Below are 13,139 nucleotides of genomic sequence, written 5' to 3'. Positions count from 1 at the left end.
TGCCTCTTCAGCAATTCCTCTTCTACAATCGATCCCAGAGAAACATTAAACGTAAGCACCAAGAGTCATGTTCAAGGATATTCACTGCAGCTCTTCTGTGAAAGCGAAATACTGGAAAGAAAAGGGAACATTTGGAACAAATCACCGGGCGTCCACGCCACGGGACAGTAAGCAAAAAGTCAATCTCCACGGACTGACACGCAGAGAAGATACGCCACTAAAGGGGAAAAAAAGGAAGTCACAGAACACACAGACTGTTAACCCATTTGTTTAAAAAAAAAGAAAAAGAATCTAAGAGACAATAAATGTGAGAAAATGAGAGAGAGAAAAAGAATGAACATTTGTACACAAGCTGAAAAGGCATTTTTAAAAAGGATCTGAAAGGATACACACCAAACCACAAAGAGCAGACACTGTGGGGAAGAAAGTGGGTTTGGGGCCCAGGAGCTGAAGGCAACTTTCACTTTTTACTCAATATTTTTGTGTATAATTTAAAACGTTTTTGTAATTTTGAGAAGACAAAAGCAAGTGACAAAGAACTTGCTATCTTGTATTCAGCCTTTTGTTTTTTTTCAAAAGAGCAAGATGTATAAACCAGTGAAAACAAAACACTGAAAACCAACCAGAGAATAGAAGATGAATAATAAGAAAATTACATATGAATAACAACTACTGACACCTATAAAGATTCAAAGCAAGTGACACAGTAAATTTTATTGTTTACATAATGACAGGCTCTGGACAAAGTGGAGACAATGGACACAGTGACGACACATTTAAACTCCTGTCACAAATTGATCTGTTACAAATTCCCAATGGTCAACATATTAAAATGTAAAATATATAAAGAAAAAAACACAAGAAATATAAATATCCAGCTTTTTCCAGTACAATGCAATGTCCTTTTTAAAAAAAGCTTGCTGTAATGTGTATTTAATTCTGACATTAATTCAAAACACAAAACCACATGTTTTCCTACCCTTCCCCAAAACCTGGATCTGGTGACTGCAGTATTAGGGAAGTATGCAAAAATAAAAACAACTTTCATGCTCAGAAACAAAGCATTTTCCTTATTTTAATGCATCAAGGCGCAAAAATTTCAATTCCAAAAGCCAATCATCGCTATATGCAGATAAATAAAACAGATTTGACAACACTTTCATAATCAAACCCAACTAACGTTATACTAAAATATATGTGTGTGTGTGTGTGTGTGTGTGTGTGTATATATACATGTGTATATATACCTATTTTAGAAAAAAAGGTGCCTTGGTGAAAATGATTCTGAAAATATTCACTTGATGCACATTATGTACAAAACCTTCTATATAAAAAAATTAAACTATTTTCAGTGAAATTCCATGTTCACATCCCAACTGAAAACTGCACTTGAAAGATAAAATAGGTCTACTTAACGGTTTCTGTCTGAAATCATGGCTAAGGCAGTTCTCTTTCCAAGGGCTCTCTTTTTCACCCACTCTCTGTCACTAATACTAATACAAATAACACACAGATGAAACCTGACATGTCTATATATGTTATTACCTGGAGCTCTCTGTTCACTGTTAAAACGGGGGATAGTTTACTGTGGCTACAAAGAATACTTTTTTTCTTAAAATATACTGTTTCTTTATTCCAAATTAAGCACTTACTTAAGACATAAAAGAGGCTGATAAGCGACTCCATTTGGTGTCAATATCGATAGCCCTATAAGAAAGAACTCTCTATTGGAATAGCTAGAAAAGTCTCCACTAAAATAATAGTGCATCCTTCACCTGCATAGAATCAGTTTGGCTTAATAGCTCTTTGCCCCCAGAACACCAGTCTGGAGTTCAAATATGCTCTTGAAGGTTCATTTCAGATATGAGGATACATAGGATAATAAAGTTGTTGAATCGGTTTGATGAGTCCCAGCAGCCCTCATCTGGAGCAGCTGCTGAGATTAACATGGAAACAAAAATGGGAGAGACTGGGGGCAATGAAGTTGAGTTGGTCAATATTTACACCAGTAACCATTTCACTAAGTCTTTAAGCAAATAACTACAATGACTTGGCGCCTTTAGCTCCTTGTTCTACAAGCACTGAGGATTTGAAGCATAAAAGGTGAAAAATGGAGTACCCTTAGAAAAGGGGAACAGTCTGAGGCAAAAGTTGTAGGTCTGTAAATATATATTCTATATGCACACACAATTGTGTGTATTATCCTGTATATATTTTACATACATATTCACAAGATGCCCTGCAGTGTAGTTCAGAAGGCCTTTTATCAAGGAACAAAGTGATTCTGGTATAGGCCCTAGAGTTCATACCATCTACATAAGAAACAAATGTGCATATATTCACATAATGTAAACCTTATCAACAAAAACATTGCTAAAACACTAGGTTAAATAGTAGTAGGTTTTACCAATCAGCGATGTAATATTTCTTACACTGAGAATCAAAATAATGAAAAATACACAAGTAGGTTTCAGATACACAAGAGAAAAGTTGTTTAGCACGGCAAACGAGAACAGAGTTCAAATTCCAGAAGTAAGGAAAAACTATCAAAACTTTATACATCTCCTGGGATGCAATTTAGTTCCTGCTTCAACTTTAGAAAAATAGATTCAGAGAATGAACGATGCTGCTACGGATTCTCTCAACACATCAACCCATGTTTATCTTTTTCCTCTTTTGTTTCCAGCTGGAGGCTTCTTCAGCTGAAGGAGTTGTCCTCCTGTTCCAAAGCCTGCAGAGGCAGGATTGGACACCCCAAATGTCAAACCAGCTGACGCCGTGATGCCAGGACTGCTGAAGTTAAACCCAGATGTACTTGAGCTGCCAAAGCCTTATGTTTAGGGAAGAAAATATTCACATCAGAAGTTAAATCACAAAAACAAACATAAAAAATGGGGATGAGAGCTAAGTGTCTAGCTGAAAGACTATATAACCTATGCAAATAGCAAATATCTTAGGGCCCTGAATTTCTAACATGGAATTTTACAGGAAAATAATTTAGCGGACAACTAAGTGGCACCATTACAGACAGAAGTTTAGTGATCCAGAGCAAGAGAGAAACCTTACACAAATAACTGAACTCGACAGAAAACTTCAAATTGGCAGCCACTTTCGTGTTAATTAAATATGCCAAGGTACCCTCCTCCCCAGCCCTCCAGAAACATTTTATCAAAATGTAAAGAAGAGACTTTCACAGCCTTTGGACCCACCCTTGCAATTCTACGTCCTCCAAGAAAGCCTTAACCCACAATTTCCAGGACAATGACTACACAGAAGAGCAGAGCCCTCCAATAATTAAGATCAAATACTATTACTGCCTAGCTAACTAAATGTTAATATATGCATATTATAATCCTGATACCACTGAACTCTATTATCTTACTCCCTAGGAACTACTGATTTTAAACACCACTTAATTTTAAATGGAATTTCCTTCAAATTCCCGCAATTAAAAACTTTAATTGGTACTATTATTTTAGGCATGCTATTTATCCCTAAGAATTGCACGTTAAAACAAGTCATTATTTACAAATATAGAAACAAATGCAAAAGTAGATGGAATTTGGAAGTTTCTAGTAGAAGCGTCAAGAGATTATACCTATGTCAAAAATGAACAAAGAAGCCAGTTAATCATCATTTGTAAGACTGGTATTCTTAAAATCAGGGGGGCTTATAACTAAAGAACACCTCTTCAGAAGAGAAACTATTCTCCTGAATGAATAATGATAAAACTTTCGCAATGGGTTCATTTTTGTAATAACGAAGAAAACTGTTTAAACATAAAACTGGTCTTTGGGTTCAAAATAATCTCTACTTAGTTAAAAAGACGATGTAGTTATTTATTATATCAAACTTAAGTTGTTAGAAACGTTCTACAAACCTGACCTTCAGCATATGAGACAGAGAAAGCTATGCATGATTACTAGGCTTGCAGGCTTCATCCAGTGGGTAGAAACTGAATCAGGCATCTTTTTTTGGATACCGGAAATAACAACACTTATACTTTTAAAATTAAATAATGTGCACCTTTGAATCTGCCTGAAGTTCAGGCCAAAACACACAAACCTGCACTAAGACTTCCTGAGGGTTTATTTGTTGTTCCAAGTCCAAATGTGGAGGCCCCTGTGGTGCTGCATCCAAAACCAGAGCTAGCTCCAAAGCCTGGTGGGGGCGATAGAGACACACGGCAGGTGAGACACAGGTGAGAGGACACTGACAAGTAACACCCAAATTATCAGTGGTCTAATACACAGTGTTGAGAACCACGGCCTTACTAAGGAGATCTGCTTTACTCCTTTGCGTAAGACTTTTGGAAGAACCAGATCAATTCTGAAATAAAACATTTAGATCTACTTAGACTAAGCTTATGACCCATCCGTAATTTTTAAAGAACAAAGCCATAAAAAACAAGGTCATATTAGTACTTTCTCTCCCAAACGGACTAGAAATTTCAGTGACCATTCAAGTAGGATTTTAGTCGAACAGATAGACACATATCTACTTAAGGATATTTCATTTCAGGAAAAAAAAAAGACTAAATTCATAAATAAGCAAGGCACGCACAACAGTTTCAATGCAAAGTACCACACACAGTAATTTTACTCTGCTTCCTGCGAAGACATTCTCACTTACGAAGTTTACCACTGGAACCCTGTGTGACTACACAAGGGTCGGTCACTCTACAGCTACTCAGGAAGAGCAGGCTCCTGCCACAGAAGCAGCAACGCAATGCTGAGAAAGTGGGAGGGGGAGCGTCGAGGCTTCTCTCCCAACACTACAGTCACAATTTAAACGAAGCACGTGTCTTCATCATACAGAGTGCAAGAGGGGATTTTGCCAAGTGCTGGAAGATTGGTTTCAAGTGCTCAGAAAATGGAATCCGATTCATCTTCGGCTACTCTGCAATAGCTTATCTAAAATACTGAGCCTGACAGTATTATTGCCCGTAACTCTACGAAATATGGCAACAAACGGGAATACAGATCATAGGAATTACGCTGTCTGCCATACTCCCAATAATTCCCATTAGAGTGTAATATATTACATAACCATAATAGCTTATAGGCTTTCCCTCTTATAATGATATACTTTAATGGAAATAAGGGAATCTTATTCGTTACATGACAATGCACCTGTCAAAATACAATCAACCTTCAATTATCCACACCAGAGAACTGGGAATGCATTTGTATTTAACATGCTTTTGCAGAAGACTTACCTTACTAGTTAGACTTAACTTATGAATCTACTGAGATAAACTTAACTGCCTATGTATACAAGTATGCATAAAGGCAAATATGCCAGAAGCGCTCAGGAATGGAGAGAAGTCAAGCTGTTCGATTTATAATACAATTATGTCCCCATTTAAAGTGTTCATTTGCAGAAAGACAAGATGCTTAGTAGAATGTATGTCCAGCAGTAGTTAGGACTCCAACTAATTTTTTTAAGTTAATTTAATAAAACGAAGTAATTTTCAAGTTCATATTTTAGCATATTCCTTTGAAAATATGAACATCCCTACCATTTGATTTTTAATACGTTTTTATATTTACTATTCACAGACATGAAATGATTTTTTTAAGTTCTAAATCTAATACTAGAAAGCACTGATTATGTTTGGAGAATCCTTTTTTTGCCAGATAGAACCTTAACTTCCCAAAGAGCAGATCCTCTTAGAAGTGTTTACAGGCTGGAAGCAATTCAAATGTATCACAGTCCAATGCAATACGAGAAAAGTTAAAGTGTACCTCCAAGGTTTGAAGAACCTAGGCCACTTGACTGCAAGCCAGTGCCAATACCTGAGCCGAATGGCGCTCCAAAACTAACTCCCAGAGATGGCTGTGGCCCTGGTATAAAAAAAAAAAAAAAAAAAAATGGGGGGGGGGAAAAAAAACAAATTTGCCTTACTCTTTCAAGATTAAAGTTACTTTATGAAATTATTTTTAAAATGAACAGTGATTACTTTTAACAAATTCTATTTGCTAAAACTTAGTTTTCAGGATGTCCCCCCAGCCTAATTTATCTGTCCCAGCTGATTTACCTATCCAAAAATAAATTTAAAAAAATTAACTTGTTCACACTAGACAATTAAAAGAGGCTTACCACACGGAAAGATGAGTGTTAGTTTAAATAATTTGAAATCTTTAATGTATTGTAAATTATAGTTCTTTTAGTTCTACTTCTAGAATGGTTTTAGATCTCTCCGCTTGTTTTCTGATAAAACTAGTTGCTGTATTCAGTAAACGTTTTTACTTTTTTTTCTTTTTAAAATAAGCTCCTTAACTGTTAGAGTCAAGTCTCAATTGATCAAAAGAGACTGACACTAACATGCAAAACCATCATGTTACTTCATAAGAGTAAGTACCAAAAACTAGGCATGATTTCTTATAGGAAATATAAATGATATATAAATAAATAGATAAAAAACAAGACAATGTTTTATTTTATTAAATTTATTGTTCATCTTAAAGCAAATCAATTACACAGTAACATGACAATTCCAACTTGTTCACAAAGAGTGATAACTGAGTTCTACTGTTAAGCTCTGCTACATTACACCACTTATCACCTGATGAAATAAGATAGAGAATGAACATTTACAAAGGCACCGCTGTGTACCTTGACAGATTCAATACATTCAAGATTTCAATTCAGAAGTTTCTTTCCAACATCTTGGAAAATGTACTCAGATGCAGAACGATTAGTCATCCTTTTCCCATTTGTTACTTTAAAGATTTTGGCTGAGTTTGTTTGGCAAGAATAGCATCAAACTTACTAGCCTCCCTTTTTTAACTACCTTTTTTTTTAACTAAGCAGAATACAAAAATCTATAAATCTCTCATATTTGATAAATAATTTATGAAAATTATTCGATAAATTTCATAGTACAATCTTCAGTCCTGTCTTTTTCAAGCACAGTGATCAGTGCATCTCAAAGCTGAGGGAACTGCCAAAGTAATATACAGATTGATATATAGACTTTTTAAAGAAATCAAAGCCTTCAAGTTGTTCAATGAAGAATGAGGTTTGTATATTCAAAAAGGTAGTGTACAATTATAAAACATTAAAGAAAAAGGAAAGAAAAGAAAAAAGAAACTAAGGAACTACATTTTGCTAGACTGGGACAGAAACTGGACTTTCCCAATAGCTTCTACCCAAGAATAAAGAATAAGGACTAACAGCAGCCAAAGTTCTTATACCACTATTACAAAATAAATTAAAAAAGAGTTAAATTTTTACATCCAGTTTGAGATCAGTTTGAGAATAAAATACCTGCCTAGCAGCTCTTTTGTAAAATGTTACTACAGGAAAAAGAAACTAAGCATATTACCCTCTTATTTCTAATGAGAGTAATATGTAGAAAACACACGTCCAGTTTCTTTAACATTGAGAGACTTAAGTGTCACATGTTCACAGGAGGCACTGCTGGTGGAAGACCCTAGAGCATAATGCACACCACAGCCCTCAGCCCTACAAGTCCCAAGAGTTACTCAAGTAACATGCTTCGTGTTGTGTGCGGGTCTGCTTTTAAGAGCAACTCTAGTCATTAATATTCAGGATCCAGGTAATCAAGAACTCTAACGATGACAAGACTTTCCATTGCACAACAGGTACATGATATTTTGAGTTTTGTACCTTCACACAAATTCTGAAGGCAACATCATTTATAAAACTAGTAGGCAAATGTATAACATTTTTAATAGTAAAAACTCATGATAAATATCTCCCATGCCAAAGTATCAGCATATATTACACTCTGGCCACCATATAAATTATTTTCACTATTAGAAAGCAGAATCTACATCCTTCAGGCAAATGTTACGTAAACAATTCAAGAAATCTGTTTTAAAATCTGAATAGTCATTAGTCATTCAATGAGAGGCTCTTAGTTCCATAAATAAAACCAAGTTAGTAGTAACATATCCCAATGATTGCCCAAAGTGAAATCTTCATGTAGAGTAACATTTTACAAAAGTTACTGAATAATATATTCACACACAACAAAATCAAGTTTAGCACTGTAATTCATATTTTCCAGAATAAATTCTACTTTCTTAAAAGTAAAACTGCATTCACAGGAAAAGGACTAAAGTGCTAAAATTTTTTTATAATTTTCAATGATCACTCAAGATACCTAATGTCACTAGCATGGTTATTCCTAAGTCATATTTTTTAAAATAATAATTTTTCTTAAAAAACAAAAAATGTCTTCCCCAATTTCAAATATTTTACTGATTTAATGGGGAATGTCCTTTGGTTATTAAATATAACAAAATCATAAAACCACAAGGAAGTAAAATGAAGAAGTTTCCTATTTAACACTACACCTTAAACGTCCAAACATACACTTAAAAGCTAGAAAGTAGGAATTCCTAACAAAATGTCTCAGCTCTCCTTAAAAACAGCAGCTAAGTCATATGAGAAAAGTTTTTTTATGTAAACATCAAGAACTTTTAAAAGTGTCAAAACACAACAGCAAAACTTAATCCCAGTACATTAGCTTAAAACAATCTATCCTAAGTTAAAATTATACCGAAAAGCCTAACGTAAATGTCTTAAGCTTTTTAAGAGGCTTCAGAAGCACTGGTGGACAAGTGCACTCCAGATCTGCCGTCATGCAATCCACGGGTGATGCTTATTTCATACATAAGCAGCCTGTGGAGTTTGGCATCAGTTCTCTTCAGCCTTCAGAAGCAATAACCACAAATCACACAGGCCTAGATTCTATCATATTTTTTTTTCATTAAAAGACATTGAAGAAGGCTCAAGAAGTCACTTATGTCCATACTTCCACCTCCAAGAAAGACTACACAGAAAGCACCTTCAGAAGGTATCAGCCTAAGAAGCTGCCTGCTTTTTTACATTAAAAAGTCAAGAATCCATATGCAAATAGAAGCAAATCCCCCCCCTGACAACTCAAACCTTTCACACACCAACAGGGCTGTGTAAAAACAGCACACAAGCCTCATCCAGATTCATCTAGATGGTCTTTACAATTTGTTACTGGCACTTAAAAAGATTTCATCAGTCACAGGACAGAAGGAATAAGTCGCTGGGTACAGAGCACAATGCAATAAAGAGGGGCATTTCTAATGGGCTGCGCGCATGTAACGGAGCTGCTGCGCCTCACTCTGGTGGTGACAGGACTGAAGTGGCTAATCCTGACAGGGAGACACAGAAAGGGATGGGCTGTGGAGCACGCGAGACCTTTAGAGAAACAGGTGGGAAACAGGAAGACGGTACAAAATGATCGCTATTGTTTGGCTTCTCAGTTCCAAAAATCCATACAACTCAAAATGAGAACACTGTAAGACTGTTTAAGTTAATAAATTACAATTCCTGCCACCTGATTAGAAAGCCCTTATGTGGGCTTCACAACTGCAGGGAATGTTCAAGGGAGTCAGTTTCCCCAAAGCCTGGTGAAAGTCCACAAAAAATTGAAGCACGTGAGCAAAAGGCTCTTCAAGATGATGACTCTAAACTCAGCTAACATTCTCCACCACCACAGAGAGCAAAGACCATATCTCCATTGTTCACCTTTACGTCCCTGGAGCCTAGCACATAGGAGGCACTCATACAGAATGAACGTATTTCTTCAGATGCCCACAAGCCCGAAATGTGAGAGTGAAAACCTACAAACCTCTCAAAACTGCCTACGTAAGAAAGTGTATAAAACAAAAATCCGACAGGTGGTTCTGCCTCAATTTTAGCCGTACACCGCAGAACGTAATTAAATTCCCTTACAGCACAGCAGTTAACTGACTTTTCTCCAGTTTTATTGATTAGAATAGAAATCCCTTATGTTTAAAGAACACCTAACCAAATCCTGCTTCTCTGATCTATTTTGGGATTAATAGTAACCCTAAAAAGTAAACTGGTGCTGTAGCCGGTTGGATGAGCTGGGTAAATAATCATGAGAACTGATGACCGTCATTATGGGGTTGATTTGATATCTATCCATCCCATAATGACCTGATAGGAACCAACTCCACAGTGACTTCTTTTCCCTCTGTAACTGGAGAACGCAACCCTGTACTCCAGCCAGCTAGAGAACTACTACACAGTCCTTATGTCAGCCACTATTCACATGGGTCCAGCCATGGAGCGTGGAGGGTTTGGCATAAATCCATCATCAATTCTGTCATCTCCAAATGTGAAGAACAATTTTTTAAACTGCCAACAGTGAAACCCAGAGAATGCTTCCCTAGTAGAGGCAGCCTGAACGCAATCTAGAGATGTACGTTTTTTACTTTTTTGTACTATAATTTACTACTGGACTACAAGGAACTCTCAGAAACACACATGCTATAGAATAACTAATAAGCGCTACACAAAAATTTATGAACAAGTAAAAAAAAAATCAGTATCCATTAAGACTACATTTTTCTCTGTCACACTTCAAGCCTGACAAAATAGGGACTGCAGGAGTAAAAAGATAAGTAATCATCTCTGAAAGATACAAGACCAAACTAAACACTGCAGAACTAGACCACAAAAATGTTTCTCTCGCAAGAAGTGAAATTAAACCATGGACTAAAATTATCTGCTTTCCAGTATCTCACCAGTTATTTTCATCTGCTCAACCTCCCAGCTCATACTTCTTCATGTATAATCCAAAGCATCTCATAACATTTTTTCCTGCTCTTGCCACTGTTCTGTTCATTTTGAAAAGGTACAAATAATTCTAGCATGTACCTTCTTCCAAATTTGGTTAAGAAGGCCTGTTCTCTGATCAAACAAACCTACTGATCTTCAACACAACTTCAGTCGATAAAGACATACTTCATCCTGAGTGTGGGCATTCTGTAACCACTGCATGTGAGAGCACGCCACCCGTCAGCATCAGGTACGAAAAATGCCAACCTATGGCTGGTTTACCTCTGACTTTAAAACAATACACAATACAGTCACAATTTTAGAATCTGTTGCTCTTAAATATAATTCAGTAGTGGAACACCATGTTCTAAAGGGCATTTATAGCAATACAGCAAATAACATTAATTCACAATATTCAGTATCTAATTGATGTATAATTATTGCTAAGACTACCCTGCATTTTTATCAGGTATATGGTTTATAATTGTGTCCATCACAATTTTTAGACTGTATTGGAACAGCTACTCAGAGAAATTTCTTCAGTGCTAACACAAAAGGAAGACTCATAAAAATGCACATAAATTCTCTGCATTTTAACAGTAAGAAGCTATAACTTGAATGCATTCAGACCTGTAGCAGGCTGTTGCTGCTGTGTAAGTGTTGCAGCCATGGCAACGGCTGCTGCGTTTGGCATGTTGCTGAAAGGGGTGGGTCCCGTAGTGACTCTGGGCGCATTCTGCCACTTCTTGGCTTCTGCTCGCCTGGCTTCAAACACATCCACAGCATCTCCCAAGAACATTTTCCTGTAGCCAAGGTACTGTTCTTTGAGCACCTACAGGAATGAAAAAAAGAAAAGGTTAATCAAGTTTTGTGCTGACTTGGATAATATAAGGATGAACATAACCATGAAATAAGTTAGCAAAGACAGATCAAAAACACTGCCAACATTACACACTTCACCTAACCTTCAAATCAGAAGGACCTGAGTGATGGATCGGAGAGTTCTATCACACCTTTGTATACTGTGTTCCCTATTTTAGTCATATGTCTTTACGATCAACTGCCTAACATATTCTGGCTTCAGGAGGCCCCCTCTAAAATAAGTTAGCTAAGCTTTTAGACAAGCAAAGTAATACCTAAAATTCCATTTTAAATATTAAATATTCCAGTTTCTCATGAAAATTTCCCCTCCAAAGGCCAAACTTTGGATAACTTTTAGATTCAAAGAGCTTTAAAAAAAAGCCCACTAAATATGTATTTGTTAAATACCTTTTTTATCGGTATATATAAATAAATAATAAAAGGCATGGGTGACACATACTAAAATAAGACATCACCTAAGCAGAGAGAGTTTGGAGGGTATAAAGAGGGCTCTTACTTGCTCAACATTGTTTATTTTACAATGAGAATAACTCGTGTTGAGCTTAGGTAACCAAACTGGGGGGAAAAGAAAACAGAGAGTTTATAATTTCAGAGTAAGAAAGAAAAATTACCAAGTTCATAAAGTGGGCTGGATTACCCAATACAACATTTGCCTTAATTAAGGCCATTAATGGGAAGGATTCTGTTTCACCTTAGAATATTAAATACTTTAAGGGTTGAGCTTAGTTTAGATCAGTTTTATATTACTTTTGAAGAGACGTAAGATTTTCATATTTCCAACCTGTTCTTACAGGAAATTACTAAACATGAGGCTTTGGGTTGTGACAGGTATTTCCAGCATTTGAAAGCTATCGCCTCCTTCCGTGTGGACGTCAGTGTATCATGCTCCAGTCCCAAGCTCTCCCACCTCTGCAACGTGTGCAAGTGGGCCTGCCAAGAGCTGGAAACTGGGGAAATACACTCAGAAGTGGGTCTGTGACATCAGAAACCACAGCTTACGAGAACAGATCTCCCCCAAACGCATCCTCCCTCTTTCTGTGCAATTACAAGCACATACCATGCAGCGTGTGACATCAATAGCCCATAAATTTTAGTTCTACTTCAGATAATGGGAAATAATGACCTTAGAAACTTAAAAAAGACATTTAGTTTTAAAAAAAAAAACACAAAAAACTGACACCAGCCATTATCTACAGAATTAATAAAATTTACGCCTAATTTTGTTGCGGAGGCCTGGCTGACCAGGTGGCTCAAGCCTGTTTCAAGAGGTTATCTGTGTTGTTAATAACACCACAAAAGGATAAAAAAAAACACCTCTTATAAGAGGTGAACAAGTCTAGAAATTACAGTTTACTAAACGCAGCTGAAAATAAATGTCAAATCTGATCATGGAATATCCTTTGGTTCTTGGGATGTGTATTCAAAAAAGGAGTAGGTCAAAATTTCAGGTAAAGTTTATCCAACATGAACTGGAGCTTTTTGTGCAAATCGCTGTCTCATTGTATTACGGCCCTGTTACCGAAAAAGGTAGTTTTCAAACCAGAGAGAAGAAACTGCCATTGAAAACACATCTATATTTACAAATACGTCTCAGATCTCCTTTAAAATACTCCAGGGAAATCAACTGTACTTCAATGAAAAAAATTTTTTAATAAAATAAA

At 36.3% G+C, this 13,139-nt stretch overlaps 1 protein-coding gene across 5 annotated transcripts in view; it reads right to left on the bottom strand.

The window, feature by feature from the left end:
• Positions 1–694: 694 nt before the first annotated feature.
• Positions 695–13,139, bottom strand: part of NUP58 (nucleoporin 58) — a 34,971-nt gene continuing 22,526 nt past the window's right edge. For 4 of the 5 annotated variants that reach the window (XM_059995739.1, XM_059995741.1, XM_059995743.1 and 1 more), the window contains 4 exons: positions 11,227–11,428; positions 5,748–5,846; positions 4,066–4,161; positions 695–2,830 (listed from right to left, as the gene is read on the bottom strand). In XM_059995739.1, the coding sequence (XP_059851722.1) occupies positions 2,661–2,830; positions 4,066–4,161; positions 5,748–5,846; positions 11,227–11,428 (567 nt within the window). In that variant the 3' untranslated portion in view covers positions 695–2,660. The remainder of the gene's footprint in view (positions 2,831–4,065; positions 4,162–5,747; positions 5,847–11,226; positions 11,429–13,139) is intronic. The other variant, XM_059995742.1, reaches the window with a different exon arrangement.

Source organism: Delphinus delphis, chromosome 18 (genome assembly GCF_949987515.2).
Source record: "Delphinus delphis chromosome 18, mDelDel1.2, whole genome shotgun sequence".
Lineage (NCBI taxonomy): Eukaryota > Metazoa > Chordata > Mammalia > Artiodactyla > Delphinidae > Delphinus > Delphinus delphis.
The sequence above is the reverse complement of the archived record's forward strand: the minus strand, read 5'-3'. Positions and strand labels throughout refer to the sequence as shown.